The 19,402-nt window shown below is 42.9% G+C and overlaps 1 protein-coding gene across 1 annotated transcript in view; it reads left to right on the forward strand.

Moving 5' to 3' along the window:
• GPC3 (glypican 3) overlaps positions 1 to 19,402 on the forward strand; it is a 266,732-nt gene that overhangs the window by 144,939 nt on the left and 102,391 nt on the right. The window contains exon 4 of the mRNA XM_074962746.1: positions 16,664 to 16,797. Within this exon, the coding sequence (XP_074818847.1) occupies positions 16,664 to 16,797 (134 nt within the window). The remainder of the gene's footprint in view (positions 1 to 16,663; positions 16,798 to 19,402) is intronic.

Below are 19,402 nucleotides of genomic sequence, written 5' to 3' on the forward strand. Positions count from 1 at the left end.
TACTTCCAGTTCCTTCTGTTTGTTCCCCATACTCCTTGCACTTGTGTATAGACATCTAAAATATCAATCAGATTCCCCCACTGATTTCCTTCTTGTTTCTCCTTTGACCCAGTTGCAATTTTCCAGGTCACACCCCAACACCGAACTCTTTGTTAAGGTCACCTTTTTTTATACTTACCTGTGGGCTTTTGTCACCTGCCCCCATGGAACCTCCTCCCTAGGTGCGCAAAGATGTTCTTCCCCTTCTTGGTCAAGTGGATCCCATCTCTTCTCATACATACATACATCTGAGGGTGCAGATACATAATATAAAACTGAGATCTCTTTTTCCTTGCCTGTAATGAAATGGCCAGCTATGATAGAGTTTAGCTGGTAAGCCACACTTGAGCTGTTTTATATAAATATGTATGCTTGCTATTAAGTTGCTAATCGACAGAAAGAGAGAGAACTAATTAAGAAGATGGGGTATCATCAGTAGCTTTCTTTCTCTGTGGTTTTATGAGCAGTAATTTGAAAAGAGCCTTATTAAAGTCATTGGTGAACAAGTTAATGCTGCGTTTCCGAGAATATTTCCCTTCTACCTGAAGATTATATTCAATAATAAAGAGTGTACAGAAGGTAACTGCTAGCTACGTTATTAAAATGGCCGCATGCTTTCAAAACTGGATCCATCCAGTTTAAAAAGAAAAAAGCCATGAAGTAATTTAGTTGTTTAAAAGTGTATTTCTACTGGAATCATTAAACCTCCCATACTCTTTGTATGGAGGAGCAGAGAGGAAGTGTTGGAGCTAATGAACACAGGCCAGCTAGAGCAGATTGTGTGACCGTGTTGACACTGCTGTTTAATAATCTCTCATACCCCGTTTCTAGACGTCTGGCTCGCATTTCAGAATGGAATGAGATGACAGAGATCTTCTTTTCTTCTTTAATTTAAATTGCTAGGAATATACAGCTCTTTAGTGGGGAAATACAACTGATTAATTTATAAACTGCTCCTGTAACGCCCTAGGCACCTAGATGATACAATACTAGAAATGCACAAAAGATGGGCAAAGGAAACCACCACTGGTAACAAACTCACCCATAGCTAACTTGTCTCCTGTATCTCTTTCCATGCTCTTTCTCCCACCTGCAGGAACAGACCCTCCTGCCCCAAAGTTCTCACAAGCACTGAGACACACCCCCTGACACTCCTGCCTCCATGTGAGAGTGCAGCCTTCTCATCCCTACCCGTTTGCCTCCTCATACCTACCTGTTTGCCTCCCACACTAGCTATCCTCTCTGCATGGAGGTGATCTGCCCCCAGGTACTGTGACGAGCTTCCCTCTCCTTTCTGCTTCCTGCTGTGAGACAGAAGTCAGGAAGGCCCAGATCCTCAAAGGTTTTGAGGTCCCTAAATTCCATTGATTTAAATGGAAATTAGGAGCCTAAATACTTTAGTGGGTCTGGGCCGAAAGGTTCATAGACCTAGTGTTCTGTCCTTCTGATGTCTGAAATATGTTGCTCCACAACCATGTCTAACAGAGGCTGTACTTGCAACATGTGCTGAATTACCTGCGGTCAAAAGGGATAATTGTCTGGTCATGTTTACTTTGTATGCTATAATTTAGCACCAGGCAGCAAGTGGAAAAGCAGAAGGTTATTTTGGGATACTTCTCCAGTAATCCCTTAGGTGAATTTCCTGCTGTGCTTCTCTGTCTGTTGAGATAGGAAGGTGCTTTTCTTACTGTAACTAGCAGTGCAGATATCTAAAACATTTAACATCCTCGCAGGAGATTTATTTCATTGTTCCATGTCCACATTACAGAACAAGTGGGTTATTTTGCTGATAATTTTAAGAACATAGGCTGAGATGTTCAAAGCTAGGGGATTTGCGGCTTAAGACACCCAACTACGTCCCCTACCCATCTTTGAAAATCTGTGTAAATATAAATCCCCCCTCTTTCCACACAGTTACAGCAAATCCCTTAGTCCCTCTTTTTTCCACATCTGCCTCTGAATCCCACATCTTGTCTTCATTCTGTTTCAGTCTGTCGGGCAAGAGTGAAAAAAGGTAAGAGACAAAATATCATCAGTTTGATTTGCTTAAATCTTGTATACTGCCAATGTACAATAAAATGGTAAAATCGAAATATTGTAATAAGGAGCCCCAGTTCAGAAAAATGTTCCTATTCCAAAAGGATATTTAAGCATGTGCTTAAAGTTACACACATACTCAAGTGCTTTCCTGAATGCAGGGCTAAAATACTAATTTCCGGAGCTGCCTGTGATAAATACTAGGAATAACCAGGTAGGTCACAGGCTGCATAGTTTGCCAAGTGCCCCCAGCCATGAGAAATGAAATATCAACATTTTGATATTAAAGAGGGCAGTGACCAAATGCAAAAGCACTATAGGAAATAGACCCTGACTTCAAATGTCTTGCTTTTAATTGCATTTGCAGCATAATGTATTGGTTGCAATGATTATCAATGCTGTGAACTTTTATTTCCGTCAGCAGATCTCCTCTGAACAGCTGGCTTGTCAGGCCAAGATGAAATGCATGCGTTTGTCCTGCAATAAGCTGTGATGCGATAGCGGAAATATTTTGTTTCAACCTACATAATAGGAAAAAACAGACTGGACTGGAATGAAATTATTTATTGTGAAGAATGTTTTGATCATATTAGCAGGGGAAAGGCAATGAGCATAAATTTAAACTAGCGTGCCTGAGTATGTGGACAAAACGTGGAATAGAGGGCAGGAAATTAAACTGGCAGTTATTGAATGACCATGAACAAATCATTCTGCTTCTGTGTCTGATTCCTCAACTGTAAAATAAGAACCAAGCTGCTGCTCCTCCCCCTTTGTAAAGTTGTTTGAGATCCACAGATGGAAAGTGCTGTGTAAGTGCTAAGTATGAGGATGATTTCTTTGGCAAACAGGAGTCATCTGGATAGGCACCAGGATTCCCAGCTCCAAATGGTCAAAAACGAGGAGTCAGCCTCCCAAAAACTATGAGATTGGCTTAAAATGAGATTTTAAAAAAAATTATAATAAAGTTTAGACTCTTTTTCTTTGCCTCCTGGTTGTTGAGCCTTCAGGGTGCACTTGGATCTTATTTTTATGACTTTCTCTGCTACCAGGAAGACTAGGAATGTATTTTTTTTATATGAAAGCAGAAATTCTCATATAACCTGACTCCAGGAGTTGGGGTTTTAAACATCAGCAAGGGCAAGGCTAGCAATGCCATTGTAAGAGTTGGCTCTGGGTGAGGTATCTTCAAGCCCATCAACCACTTCATTTGTATCATAGTCTCTCCACATAGAATTCAACCATAAAACAGTGTAGGAGCATCCATAATGGATCTAAAACACTGAAAATGGTGTCCTCCGCCCCACACGCTCAAAAGGAAAAGACTTACAAAGATAGAATAGAGACAGAGGCAGTCTCTCACTGCCTTCTGCCCTGATCAGCTGCTGCCCAAATATGCAAACGCCACAGGACAAGAAAACCCCAGGAATTAAAAATCTCTTAGCAGCAAGTGCTCCTTATAATCAGGCCAGCAGCGACATGGAGCCCTGGAGAAATGGTGAGATCTCATTCACACTCTGAATTGCTCTTCACCATTATTATTATGTATTTGCATCATTGTAGCACTTAGTTCTCGAGTCCCAGCCCCTCTTTACTTCTGCAGAGGAGACCCGGCTCCGTGGCTGGCAGATCCTGCCGGGAATAGGGACCGTAGGGGAGCCCTCCCAGCACACAGCCCCTAATACCCCACTCCCTGCACCCTGAGCTATGCCCTCCCTGCACCCTGAGCTACCCCCTGCCTGCACACAGCCCCTAGCCACCCCTTCTTGCATCCACAGCCACCCCGTGTGCACACAGCCCCAGCTATCCCCTCTCTGCACCTTGAGCTACCCCCTGTCCTCACACAACCCGCAGGTGGGTGGCCTGCTGAAGTGAGTCAGGGGCTGGAGGTGGCACTCCCTCCCTAGACCCCCCCCCCAAATAGAAGTCAAATTACATCTATGCCCAAGGCCCCTGCCCCGAACCCCCCACCCCTGCTGGGCCCTGGAGTTTTTATAGCACGTCGAGGGGGGCCTCAGAGAGAAGAAGGTTGAGAACCCCTGCCCTAGGTCGCACGGCTTTGGGAAGTAGTTGGGAAGAGAAGATAGCAATTAAATAAGCGGAGTTTAGCATAATAAGCAGAAGTCTCAGCTGGCCTTCTTTTAAAACACACAGTAGTTTTCTCCCTTAGTTAAACCCTGAATACTGCGGACATGGAAAAGAAGAAAAATCTTGTTTACATCAAAGACATTAAAAAAAAAAGTTTGACTCAAAATGAAGTCACAGTCCTTGGAACAAAAGTCCATCCTCTGCAGTAGGAGAATCGGGTCAGTCTAGGAGTCCGCTAGAATCTCAAATTAGTGTAGACATGGGTCACAGAAATCAAGGGGAGTTTAGGGGTTTCAGACTTTATAGGGGCAGCAGAGCTGAAATTAAGGATTTGAGAATCTCTCAGGGGAGCCTTGGTTTCTCTTAAGGAGAAGGATAACTCCAGCAGGAGTAGAAATGGAAGGGGAATCTCTTTATACACCTATCTTAAAAAGAAAAGGAGTACTTGTGGCACCTTAGAGACTAACCAATTTATTTGAGCATAAGCTTTCGTGAGCTACAGCTCACTTCATCGGATGCATCCGATGAAGTGAGCTGTAGCTCACGAAAGCTTATGCTCAAATAAATTGGTTAGTCTCTAAGGTGCCACAAGTACTCCTTTTCTTTTTGCGAATACAGACTAACACGGCTGTTACTCTGACACCTATCTTAGTTATTCAAGGCCTGATTCAGTGGAAGCAAAGATATCTGGCTTCAACAGGCAAGCACAGGTTTTCGAAACCCTTAAGAAGTCCCTTGCGTTCTCTGCTGCTTTTTTGACTCACTGAATTTGCTTCCTTAAATAGGCACCGAAATAGAGTGATTCTGTCATATGCTTAATGCAATTAACCTTTTAATTCTTTCTCGGATGTCAGTGCTATTGTCATGCAAATATATGCAGTAGCCTAATGAGCAGTCGCATCTGGGCAGCGTGGCAGGATAAGTGCAGAGCAGCCCATTCCTTACGCTTGAGGAACTAAAGCCTTTCTCATTAGCTGTCAAATTAACAGGCGCCGAGTGTTCCCCAACCCGTGTCCTTGCTTGCTGTGCTAACAGCATACACAGCCCAATGTAAGGGAGCTAGAGAAGACTCTGATGTTGATAAACTAGGGGATGTCAACACTGCAGCTGGGAGTGTGGCTCTGCTCGAGCTAGCATGCTAAAAATAGCCGTGCGGATGTCGCGGTATGAGCGGTGCTGCGGGCTAGCCACCCAAGGAGGGCCCGAGTAGATTGGGCAGATTTGTATCAGCTGGCTAGTCCGTGACTGACATCCACGCTGAAGTAAGAGACTGCAGACTCCTAACAGTGTGTCTGGCTCCAGGAAAGAGCTAGATACTGCTCGCTCAGGGGCTGATCCTGCTTCCTCTGAAATCACTCATAACATGGCTTCAAAGGAGAAGGATCACATTAGGGTGACCAGATGTCCCGATTTTATAGGGACAGTCCTGATTTTTCGGTCTTTTTCTTATATAGGCTCCTAGTACCCCTCACCCCCGTCCTGATTTTTCACATTTGCTGTCTGGTCACCCTAGATCACCTCCTTGTAGCTTAACCTGTAGAAGAAGGGGAAAACTAACCCAGAAACTCCCTGAACTGCTTCCCTGGAGCTGCCTATGAAATCTCCTCTGGAGGGAGAGGGGTAAATCCGAAAGCTCCCCATGCTGTTTGCAGGATAGTCCCACCTTGCCAGGGAAAAGATGTATCATCAGAAGGGGCTTTTCTGTACAGTGTTTGGCACATTGGGGCTCTGTTCTTTGTTTGGGGTCCCTGGGCACTACCCTAATAAATGCAATAAAAACGTGATTGCCTTCAAGCTGCTCCATTTGAGAAGAACATATTTTCCTCTCCTTCTGAGTCCCTCCTCTCTTAAAACCCCTCTGCTTTCTATTCCCCACCCCCCTTCTCTGGCTAGCTGCGAAGTGTCTACTTTGCATGAAAGGAGCTATATAAAAATGAATTGCATGGTAATATTTCCTCCTATTTAGTACCTGTCGAATCCCACTTCAGTCTGTAGGAGGTTTTAAAGCTGTGTTGATGATCTACAGGGCAACCTAGTCCCATATCTGTGATGGCCACTGACTAGCTGTAGCGCATGTTGGTAGCGTGTATTAGGAGTCACTGCGTGAGGTGGCATGACAGAAGCTGTGTTATTCTAAGCATTTGTGTTTCTATGCATTTGACATGGTTAGTGTTGCATTATTTAAGCCCAATGTATTATTGAACATTTATTTCTAGGTGTGAAGACGAGGTCACTTCCTCTGATTCCTGATTTGGTGTCCAATGTTTAGGCTACTGTCTCTTACGTAATCTAAAAAAGAACAGGAGTACTTGTGGCACCTTAGAGACTAACCAATTTATTTTGAGCATAAGCTTTCGTGAGCTACAGCCCACTTAACCCTAACCCTAACCCTAAGTTGCATCCGATGAAGTCGAGCTGTAGCTCACGAAAGCTTATGCTCAAATAAATTGGTTAGTCTCTAAGGTGCCACAAGTCCTCCTTTTCTTTTTGCGAATACAGACTAACATGGCTGCTACTCTGAAACCTGTCATTATGTAATCTATGCAGTGATATCTGAATCACTGCAATTGCAGTGCACTGAAGTTTGTTAGTAACATTTGAGAGTCAGTTAATGGGGAATTCCAGTGAAATGTTTGTAGAAGACGACATTTGGATTATCCCACTCGGTTTGTGACTTTTGCTTTAGTGCTCAGTGTGAGAAGAACAATCATTAGTTAATAATGATGTGCTTCTTAAAATAAAGCATTATACATTCATTTTTATGCCCATAATCATATTTTCTGTCAAGGGGGGAAGACTGGGGAACATCTGCCTACCTCATCTTCATGACAAAATATATATGATTACAAGCATATAATATGAACGTTAGCCCTAGTGTTTATTCACTTCTGTTAATCAGTATTCATTTGAGAGCGTGCCATGCAGTTTGTGGAAAGCAATGCAATCAGTTGAGTAGTATGGTAGATTTAAATCAGCAATAAAAGCTCTGGGGAAATTAACAAGACAAAACATTAACCACAGACTAAACATTAACATATATTAGCATTTTTATTACACCTGTAGAAATGTTAAATGTGCTTGGTTACTACTATTAAAAAGTTTATGTTCTATATCACATCATTTCAATGTTATATTTTGTTTTAAAGACTTTTGGAGTTTAATTAATCTGATTTATATAGCAGCATTTGAGTAATAGACTTCAGGTTCACTTTTATGGTAACTAAACATAAGGAACATGCTTGTTTTGTGTTTATCATGCTAACAATACATCTAACATTTAATAAAGTAGGTCACTAAAACAGGGGGGAGGGGGAAGGTTTTTGTTTTATTGAAATCCTTTGGATTTCTAACAGCAAGAAAATAAACAATAGTCTGAGGGCAATGAATCCAGTTCTATAAATACAGCACATTTTCTTGACGTCTGTGTCAGTCAGTTGTGTGTGTGGCAGAATTCTCTTTCAAATCATCCTTCAAGATACTGTATTCAAATCAGTTCCAATGGTTAATTGCTTTTCATTTTAATGTGCAGTTTCTCCCAGAAGAAACTCAGAAATAGGTATAAAATGACATATGTGAACTTGAGAACAGAGAAGATTGCAGGAGGTAATCTTTAAAAATGAGGCCATTCCCTTGAGGAATAAAACCCTGTACTTTCATGGAAAAGAATCTATAAGCAGGAGAAATTCACACAGAAGACAAATGGAAGCTCCATGTAAAGTTTAAGCAAAGGTCAAATGTTGCAAGTTATTCTTTAGAGCAAAGTGAAGCTCGTGGTCTGAATAAAAAGGTAAAATATCAAACATCTAACAGTCCACTCATTTCAATTCCAGGGGAAAGCTGATTATTTTTTTAAAAAATAGCTCCTAGAAAATTACTTTTAAAATGCACTTACAGTCTCTAGAGCAAATCTCTCAATGGCTTTAGGAGTTACAGGTGGATTGTTTTGCAATGATTTCCTTATAAAATTTGCTTGATTTATGAGTAAGACGACTTTTTCCCCTAAACTACCAGCTCTTAACTTGTCCTGTGATCTGAAAGTCAAGCTTGGTTTTCTGTGGCTCACGCGCTATGGGAGCAATCCAGAGCTGATTAAAGTCAGTGGGAGTCTTTACACTGAATTCAGTGGACTTTGGATCAAGCCCTATCAGCAGAAATAAAGATTCTGCCCCTGGAAGTTAGTCAACAATCCATTCTGTATTGATGATGCCTGGAGCTAGAACACAATGCATTCCTGGGTAGATACAAGAGGCCAGAGCTCTTGTACATCTGAGAAATGTGGAACCTTTCAACAAAGGGGGTTGAAAGTCTCTGGAAACTGAATGTAGGTGAGAGAAACTTCTCTGAACAGAAAACTGTAGTTTGGTAAGTTGCGTTTTAGTCTGAGGCTACGTCTACACTTAAAAAGCTATAGACCTGCAGGGACCACTGCAGCATGTCAGTGTGGACACTCACCACACTGACGGGAGGGGTTCTTCTATCACTGTAGTTAATCCAGCCCCCTGAGAGGCAATAGCTAGGTCGATGGAAAATCTTCCGTCGACCTAGTGCTGTCAACGCTGTGGTTAGGTTGTTACAGCTACATCTCGTGGGTGTGGAGTTTTCACACCCCTGCGAGGTGTAGCTATGCTGAGGTAAGTTTTCAGTGTAGACCAGCCCTCAGAGGTGTGTTTTTACTTTGGTTTGTTTGTAATCCTTTCTGTCCGTATTCCTTTTACTTGGTGTCACAAATACCTGTGTCCCTTTGTTAATAAACATGTTTTACTTTTACCGCAAACCAGCTCAGCGCTTTGATTGAAGTGGAGGGTTGGTCAACCCCAGTTAAGTTAATAAACTGCTGTGTCATGTCTATTGAAAGGAGCAGCCAACTTGGTAAGGTTTGGTGGGTACTATGGTAAGAGGGGCTTGACCACAGCAGAGAAACCCTTTTTGGGGAAGAACTCAGGGCTGGGAGGATGCTGGTGTTACCCTGCAAAGTGAAACCATGCTGGTGGAAGCCCGGGTGAGGTCAGGGTGCTGTGAGCAGGCTGTTGGCACCAGGCTCTTAGCCAAAGCTGCACAGCACAGCGGCTCCCAGGGTTACAGGGCACATGGTGACACAACCACTTGCGATTCTGGGTTGAACCCCAAAGCATTGCAGCCAGGGAAGTGCAGGGGTTCCTCTGAGGGAGAAGTCAGTAGCTGATGGGTACCCAGCATACTGCACAGCAGTGAAGACAAGGGACGGGTGTTTGGGAATTGACCAGACCCAGTGAGGCTCGCAGTCCATGGTAGAACTAGTTTTTAAAAAAACAACATTCTTTTGCAGCCATGACTGGCACCATCCTTCTTTTCTCAGGTTTCACAAAAAGTGGCCCCTCTCTTTGCAAATGCTTGTAGAGAAGTTTTCTGCTGTACCAGTTTGCATTTTCCTTAATGTCAACAGGAGGGGCGCAGAACATTCAAATTCAGTTTGCTGTGCCTCTTGTTCGTAGAGCTTGTCTACAGGGATACTTGAGAACATACCAATGTTCATATGGGGTCAGACCAATGGTCCATGTAGCCCAGTGTTCTGTTTTCTGACAGTGGCCAGTGCCAGGTGCTTCAGAGGGAATGAACAGAACAGGGCAATTATTGAGTGATCCATCCCCCGTCGTCCAGTCCCGGCTTCTGGCAGTCAGGGGCTTTGGGACACCTAGAGCATGGGGTTGTGTCTCTCATCATCTTAGCTAATAGCCAATGGTGGCCCTATCCTCCATGAACTTTTCTAATTCTTTTTTGAACTCACTTATGCTTTTGGCCTTCACAGCATCCCCTGATGACGAGTTGCACAGGTTGACTTGTTGTATGAAGACGTACTTCCTTATGTTTATTTTAAACCTTCTGCCTGTTAATTTCATTGAGTGACCGCTGGTTCTTGTGTTATATGAAGGGGTAAATAACACTTCCCTATTCACTTTCTCCACACCAGTCATGATTTTAAAGAACCCTGTCCCCTTGAATCTGTCTCTTTTCTAAGTGAACAGGCCCCGTCTTTATAATCTCTCCTCATGTGGAAGCTGTTCCAAACCCTTAATCATTTTTGGTGACCTTCCCTGTACGTTTTCCAATTCTAATCCATCTTTTTTGAGATGAGGGACCAGAACTGCATGCAGTGTTCAAGATGTGGGCATACCATGGATTTATAGAGAGGCATTATGATATTTTCCATCCATTTCCTAATGGTTCCTAATATTATGTTACCTTTTTTGAGTGCCGCTGCACACTGAGCAGATGTTTTCAGAGAACTATCCAGAATGACCCCAGGATCTCTTTCTTGAGTGGTATCAACTCATTTAGACTCCATCATTTTGTATGTAGAGTTGGGATATTTTTTCCCAGTGTGTCTTACTTGATATTTATCAACACTAAATTTCATCTGCGCCAGCGTCCCGACGACGTCAGCACATTGGTTGGCGCCTCCCGTGCAGTGCAGGGCCCCGTCGCTCTCGCAGCTCTCGAAGCCCGGGGCGTAGCAGGCCGGGCACTGCAGCCTGTTGCGGATGCTGCTGATGGCCAGCCCTGAAAGGCAGCGGGAGAAAGAAGGTTTTGCTCCGGGAAGAAACCGTGGCTGGAGTTTCTTGTTGCCCAGTCACACAGTTTAGTGAGATCCCTTTGCAAATCTTTGCAGTCAGCTTTAGACTTAACTATCTTGAGTAATTTTTATTGTCTGCAAACTCTGCCACCTCACTGTTTACCCCCGTTTCCAGATCATTTATGAATATGTTGAACAGTACCGGTCCCACTACAGATCCTTGAGGGACCCCGCTATTTACTTCTTTCCATTGTGAAAACTGAACATTGATTCCTACCCTTTTCTTTTTTGTCTTTTAACCAATAACTGATACATGAGAGAACCTTCCTCTTTATCCCAATTTGCCCAAGAGCCTTTGGTATGGAACCTTATCTGAAAGTCCAGGTATACTATATCAACTGGATCACCCTTGTCTACATGCTTATCGACACCCTCTAATAGATTGGTGAGGCATGATTTCCCTTTACAAAAGCCATGTTGGCTCTTCCCCAACTTCGTGCACGGCAAACTGGGGAGTGAATCTACAGTGCACTAGCCTGCAACACTCTTACTGGCCACGTGGACCCCGCTTCTATATGCTTAAAGTGCCAGACAGCAGTACATCAAAGTTCAAAGTGCACTAGCGAACTTCTAGTGTGTGGTAGCAGGGTCCACCCAGCTGGTTAGCATGTGGCAAGCTAGTGAGCTGTAGATTCACATCCTGGCTTGTTGTGCACAGCGTCTCTGGGTAGACAAGTCCTAAGAAGAAGTGTTAACTTGAGGGATGCAGCTGTACTCAGGCTTTGTCTACACTGGTGTTTAGAATTTGATTCCCTACTCCCCCTGCACTCTGGTATATCTGCTGCTGTGCAAACCTCTAGTGTAAACCCACTGTACTGATGTGGGTTACCTCACTTTCCAACTAGGGTTTGCATGGGTACTCCTGAGCACGAGCCACCCCATAATAGGTTTCACCCCAGTGCAGCACATGTACACTAGAGGTTTGCTGCAATGCAGTTATATGAAGGTAGCTTTGCTCACGCAGAAGAACCCCAGTGTAGGCAAAGCCTTAGAGACCCGCAGGTGCCTGGCCCCTTCTGTCTTTGAAGAGCTCTCCTGGATGACGCCATTTGCACCCCCCCCCACCTTCATTATGCTTCAGCGTGTTTTTATCAAGTCCTTGATCCAGCCTTACTCGTGTCAGGATCAATAGCCTTCACGGACTCAAAGCACAGAGCTGTGAAAGGAGAGGGAATTGCACAGTGTCAGTGAAAAATCAAAGTTAAGTTCTCACAGATGACTGCTTAAAATACCTGACCTTTACCTGCTCCTCTTCTTTGCTTTAAATCCCTTACTGTCAGTGCAGGGATAGCGGTGGACCTTCCATATTTTGTAAAATTATGTACCACATTGCATTATACGGGCACTGGTATGACAGTGTATCCATGTTGTCCCCTTCTTTCACTTTTCTGCCCACTGCTGTTGAGCAAAGTAACTGTTTTGGAATGTTTTGTTCTGCATGTGGCTCTGCAGGGAAATATACGCAGTGTGTCCAAGAGAAGAGAGAGAGTGCTGCCAGAATGGCTAACTCACTTGCTATTTTATTGTAAGTCTTATTGTATTTGATTGCTTTCATAAAGCCCCAGCTCCTGGAGTCATGTGATTACATGAGAATCTCAGCTTTTTTAAAATTAAGTTTCTAGCCTTTATGCTTGCAGAGAAAAATGTGAACCCAAAAGGCTCAAAATCCAGAAGACATAACAAATAAAAAGGCCCCAAATGTATTACTTTTTTAAAAAAACATGATTTTTAAGCCAGTTTCATGATTTTCTGGGGGACTGACAGATGATTTTTGGGCACGTGGGACTTGGCAAGACTAGAAAGGAAGCAGCTCGAAGAGCAGTGGAGTGAAAATAGGGAAAAAGTTAAGTACCAACGAAGCAATGCCCCAAGAGCAACAGCAGCGGTGGGAAGAACAACGTCAGAAATGGGGACAACAGCGGCAGAAAAGGCACCTGCGACAACATGTCATCCCCATACGCCTGAAACCAGCAATGAAGGATCCAGGCTCGTGACGTTCCTGGGAGCTTTATCTCTTTCTCGTTATTGTACTGCAGCCTGGGCAAACAAACTGTGCTGCTCTCGATAATGAAAGAGGTGGCGGTACTAATTTATTTACCAAACGAAATGTCGGACGTAATAGAATGGAATTAATCTCTTCTTCAGCTTGCTCATCAGGTGGCGGTAGCACCAGGCAGTCCTTTTAGCCTCGAGCTTGTTGCTAGCTGGTAGTTCAGCTGGCTAGCTTAGTTCACTGCAGTGTGAAGATAAATTAGGCAGTCCTAAGAGTATAGATTTAGGAGCCTAACTGCAGGCCCCCAGCTGCCCTTGGAAACAGGATTTGCTAATAATTTAAGTGCTAACACAATCTGAACTTCAGTGACATTCACCCAGTGTCACCCTCTCAGGAGCAGCTGGATAGGGAAGGCCTGGAGAACGGGGATCACAAAATCAATGAAGTCAGCATGTTGTCTCCATGAATGAACCCGTGGAACTCTTGCACAATAAGTAACACATTATGATTTACTGGCAAGTCTGCTGATGTAAACAAGGAAAACAGAGGGTCAGGGCTAAATGAAGTTGGAATAGGAAAGCAATCTATTACTTTCCTGTCATTCTTCCACAGAGGGATAAGGAACAGATCTCCGTAGGTGCTGTTTTAGAGCGGTCTGCACTCTGACGGGAGGATCTTTGCCTCATAATGCACACAACAGCAGTGCAACTGGTTCTGTGCTTACCGAGCGACGAAAGTAGCTGCTTTCTTGAGGGGAGAACTGGGCAGGGATGTCAATTTGTGGAAACTGAAATGGTTCCTGAGAAAGGGTCAGTTTCGAGTCATCTTCTGATTAGAAAAATGTTTGGGGTGGGGGAGTTTCTAATTGTCCAAACATCCTGTATTGATGTTTTCAAACCAAAGTTTCATTTTTCAATTTTAAATGAATTTTCATTTTGAAGTGTAATTACCGGTAACTGATACTAAAAAAGGTAAAAATCAAAATGGAAACAAGATGTTGAAAAGACATGTTAATTGACCTGATCAGAATTTTTTTTTCAAATGATCAGTTCATGTAAATTTTTAAGATTTCAGCTTTTCATCCTGTGTCCAAATGGGCAGAAAAAAATTCAAAATCTCAACCGTTCATGGGATGGGAAAATCACGCCCTGCCCGGCTCTACTTGAGAGTACGTGAGGCACCTCACTTCTTTTCTTGCTACTTGCCCCGTTATCAAATCAATGTCTGATGAGCTAATCTGTGATGTTAACACAAGAGTTCGTGCAGTATTATTTGGCTGCAGCCACGCTGTTTAATGTATTTATGGTACCAAGTATTTTTATTGGTCAGCATATGAAATACAAACTGAGCTCTGATCTCAGACACCTGTTCCATGGACTTTGGTGTGGCTCTGCAGAGGTGCAGGGCAATCAGGTTGCAGAATCAGGGTTGTATGTTGATGTGAGGAAAACCCTCACTCAGTGGCCACTTCAGACACTAGGGGTTGATGCATATGCAGTTGCCTCAGGGAAGTGGAGATGCCCCACCTTTTAGCCTGCGGTGGTACTGTAGAGTTTTACTGCTGATCATGCTATAGAAATTTCTATCACCAGAGGCTGACAAATTCAAAGAACCAGCACATCTACCAGTTCTTCTTTTTGCCTGTCATAAACTCTTCTAGTCTGTCATTTACTTCTCTCTTGCTTTATCTTTTAGAACATAACATAACATAGTCCAAACTTCTGCAGTCGGTTGGTCTCACATGAAACCCGTTATCCCTCCAGATTTATTATCTTTAGCTGGCGTCTTCTTGCATTGGTGGAAAGACCTGCATTATCAAACAAGTCAAACTTATGGCCTCCTGGAAACCAACCAAGCAGTCAGAGAGCAGCGGATGCTGTTCTGTGATTCTCATCTCTAGTTATTTCTGGCCACATTTTCCATACCATAATTCTATCCCATAGGCAGCAATAGGCTAAAATTAGGCATTGTGGCTCTGTGGTTCCTAAGATTCACTGGTTGGCTGTAGAATAGTTTTAAGTTGAAACTTTCCATCGTCACATTCCCGCAAAGTTAGCATGTAATCCATGCTAGTTGCAAAAGCTGCAGGCGGATTATTAGCAACACTGTGACTAAATGCGTCAGATAACTCATTGGTTTGTCATGAGTCTTGCACTCGTTGGTGCTGTACTTAAAGCCCCACCTCCTGGAGTCTAGTGATTACAAGCCAATTTCTGCTTATTTTTTGTTCCTAAATAAATGAAAGTTTCTGGTCCCAGTGGATTGCTTAAAAGCATGAATCCTAAAGGCTCGCAAACCTGGAAGACTAGTAAACAGAACCTGAAATGTATTTTTTTTTTTTTTTTTAAATCTCAGGATTTTTAAGCCAGTCTCATGGTTTATTTGGAGCCTGACTTGTGATTGTTGAATGCTTCAGATTGACAATTGTAATGTCCATTGCGTGAGCCAGGGTGGATGCATGAGGCCCTTCCCCCTCTGCTGCGCTGATCCCATATAAAATAGAGCACTTCTGGTGTAAGAGCGCAAGCTGCAGTTATGCTTTCCAGGGGTGTTCATGTGAGTAACAAGCGAGCACAGCCACAGTGAATCCATTTCTTCAGTCGGAGTGAATGTTTGTGGGGAAACTCTGCGGTGTTCCCCCAGCTCTGGTAACAAGCCTGTTAGCTCATGCATGCCCTCATCTGGCCAGGGCTCTCCAGAGCATCCTGAAGAGTGAAATCCACCCTTTTCCTCTCAGATCCCACTCAAACTCTGTTTTGAGGGCGTAAGTGAGCTTTCAGGGAAGCACAGTCCTTCCACACAGAGGTGAAGCATCAAAGGGGGCGTACGGTCTCATGGGGAGTGGCTACTGATTGTGACAGGAAAACAAAATGATCTTTTTAAAGACAACCAGAAATATTAGTTCTTCTTTAACTCTGGCCTGGTATCTGTATCTTATTTTGCTCTGACTTTCAAAAAGAAAGTGCAGAGGAACTTCTGAAGCACCACGGCTGATAACACAGAGAATATTTAACCTGTCAGTTTGGAATTCTGCCAGGAAAAGCTTATAGCTCAGGGTTTTGCCAGCTGATTGCTCTCTGTGCATTGCCTTCGATCCCACAAGGCTGGTATCCTTACAAAAGAACTATGTGATCTTTACAATTCTCTTTTATGAGCTTGTTTCAGTCTTGGAGCAAAACATACTTCCAAGATTGGAGCGCTGTTCAGATGGACTTGTTAAAAAGAAAAACTAGCCCTCAAAGGGCCAGATCCTCAGCATACCTCTGTTGACTTTAATACTGAGTTACTCTGGCTGAGGATCTGGCCCAGAAAGGTTAGAAAGGTTAAAAACACCTTGCACTTGGAAAACAGAGCTTTATATTTCTGACCAGGAACTTCTGTAGAGAGGCACAAAACGCATAATCCTTTGACTTTTCCCTTCAGGCTCATTCATCATTTGAGAAAAAGCCTTTGTTAGTAGGTGAGAACCAGGACTAGGTTGAGTCCAGCCTCCACAGTGGAAGAAATTGGTTGACATACTTGTTATTCTGCTCCAAGTTCTTTTGCTTTACAAGTTACCCCCACAAATTCCTCTGGGATGAGGCAATGGGTAAAATTTTCAAAAATGCGTAAGTGACTTGGGAGCCTTCATCCGATTTTCACAAGTGTGACATAGGCCCAGATTTTTAAAGGTGTTTAGGCACCTAACTCCTTATTGACTCCCAAGTGCCTAAGTCACTTAGTAAATGTGACGTTGGCTCCCAAGTCACCGAGGCGCTTTTGAAAATTTTACCCTGCATCTTTATCATGCTATTTTAAAAAATGTATACGTGTGGTGGACAGTACATCTCTTAGCCTTTTGCTTCTGGTGTGTTGCTTGCTGCACTTTAGCTCATCATGCTTTTGTGTTGCGTTTTCAGATTAGCAAATTCTGTGGCCATTCTCAACAGAGACAGTATAGATCAGCTCATGACCCTGAAGACCTTTTCATTGACAAGAACATACGGAAGGTGGCTCACACAGAACATGAGGAAACCCTGTCCAGCCGGAGAAGGTGAGACCGTTTTGACTCTGAGTATACATGGCTGCTGTCTTTATGAGGCAGGAAACTACTCTGATGTAAAACTCTGAAATATATCCATGTGGGTGAGGGTTACATGTTTTCATGGCTACTGTGTAAATGTCAATGTGTTTTTCTTTTAAGCATAAAACTGTCTCCTGATTCCCATCTTTGATATTCCAGGGGCTGTACAAAACACTGTTTTTAAAGGTTGCCAAGGCAGATGTTAACCTTAGCCTGAAGCATGGCGCACAAGGTTTCCAACCTTATAGTATGGAGGGATTTTTTTTTTATTTAACACTTTAAAAACATCAAGGAATGTTCACAGCAGTTTTCTAAGTGTTTGAAAATCAGAGCAGGTGTCTGTGTTCGTGGCACGGAACCCAGCACTTGTTCCAGCTGGGTTTAACTCGGTAAATAGAAGCTGTAATTTAGTGGGATCATATTGGTATGAAGGGAAAAAGCTCTTCTCCCTCTCACTGATTTTTAAAGCAGACTAGGAGAATTTTGCGTGCATGCGCTTATTTATTTAAATAAAAGAAGAACAGCTGCAGAAATGAAATGAGAAAATTTGATTTTTTTTTTGTAAATGTGGAAACGCTCAAAGACGACGTGAACAAAGTCACCTGTAAATATTTACTGGGCCAAATTCTCATTGTCTTTCAGTCGGGCCATACCAGGGTGGACTAAGAGGAGACTGCTTGTAAGTGTGTTATAAGCATCTTTGTTCCTCCATTATCTTCCTGTGTTGTGGGGGGCACACTGCACAGACTCTGGAAGTGATGCATTATTGTCATTTGAGGAGCATGGGATTTGGAGAAACCCACTGCAATGTACTTAGGGCTTTAAGAGAGGCTGTACGTACTGACATTGGAAACGTTTCTCTCCTTCACTTTGCGACTGATGTCTCCCATCCTCCTGCTGTGAGCAGATGATCACCTGCAGCTTCAGCCGACAGAAAACATTATTCCTTCCAGTGCTCTTCCTGCGGGATCTGGTACCTCAGTCTACATAACAAGATGGGAGCTGCTTTCAGGACAGGACCTTGCAGGAAATTGACAGCTACAAGATGAGAGACCATCCTGGTTACACACGAGGGGAAATGAAAAGGAAGGAGGGATGAAAGATTCTGGAACAAATGATCAAACAATCTGTCTGTAAGACCGAGAGGATAATCAGGTGGTAAGGAATAGCCAACATGGATCTGTCAAGACCAAATCATGTCAGACCAACCTAATTCCTTCTTTGATAGCGTTACTGGCCTAGTGAGTTGGGGAAAGCAGTAGATGTGCTATATCTTGATTTTAGTAAGGCTTTTGACACAGTCCCATGAGACATTCGCACAAGCAAATGAGGGAAATGTGGTCTAGATTAAATTATTATAAGGTCAGTGCACAGCTGGTTGAAAATCATACTCAAAGAATAATTATCAATGGTTCGCTATCAAACTGGAAGGTTGTATCTAGTGGGGTCCTGCAGGGACCTCTCTTGGGTCCAGTACTATTCAATATTTTCATTAATGACTTGGATAATGGAGTGGAGAGTTTTCTTATAAAATTTTCAGATGGCACCAAACTGAGAGGGATTGTAAACACTTTGGAGGACAGGATTAGAATTCAAAACAACCTTGACAAATTGGAGAATTGGTCTGAATTCAACAAGATGAAATTCAATAAAATTCAAAGTACTTCACTTAGGAAGGAAAAATCAAATGAACAACTACAAAATGTGGAGTAACTGGCTGAGCAGTAGTATTACAGAAAAGGAACTGGGGATTATAGTGGATTTCAAACTGAATACGAGACAATAATGTGAGACAATTGTGAAGAAGGTTAATATCATTCTGGGATGTATTAAAAGGAGCATCATATGTAAGACCTGGGAGGTAATTGTCCCACCCTGCTCAGCAATTCAGCACAAAAATCCCATGAGAAGAATCTTGACTTATTTTGGCCTCCCAGATGGCCCCATGAAGAAAATAAAGCCGCCCAGGAAATGCATTAAGAACAAATGATGATCACAAGATATTCTAGTGCCTGCCGAAAGTGAAGACATAAACCTTCCCGTGTATTTTTGCAGGGAAAGATGCTCAGGCTTTGTGATGTGTTTTTAATGACATTAGTAGGGCTTTTCTCGTTAACTAAAGCGTGTTTATTGGTGGAGATGAAGCGATAAATAGCAGCACTGACATCTTTCAATAGCCAGAAAAGCTGCATTATGAAAAGGAGTACTTGTGGCACCTTAGAGACTAAGCAATTTATTTGAGCATAAGCATAAGTACTTCTGTACTTTCCACAGTATGCATCCGATGAAGTGAGCTGTAGCTCATGAAAGCTTATGCTCAAATAAATTGGTTAGTCTCTAAGGTGCCACAAGTCCTCCTTTTCTATTTGCAAATACAGACTAACATGGCTGTTACTCTGAAAGCTGCATTATGTTACTTCCCATCAATACTGTAGGGGAAGAAAAGGGAATCCTCTTCCACTCTATCTCTGTTAGTTAGAGAGGCTGTGTGCACCGGCTGTGTGAATCTGATGATGGGTGAAAAGCTGCATGCCTTATTAAAAATAAAGAAATAAAAAATAAAGGCTCTCTTTGA

The sequence above is a fragment of the Natator depressus genome, chromosome 9 (assembly GCF_965152275.1).
Source record: "Natator depressus isolate rNatDep1 chromosome 9, rNatDep2.hap1, whole genome shotgun sequence".
Classification (NCBI taxonomy): domain Eukaryota; kingdom Metazoa; phylum Chordata; order Testudines; family Cheloniidae; genus Natator; species Natator depressus.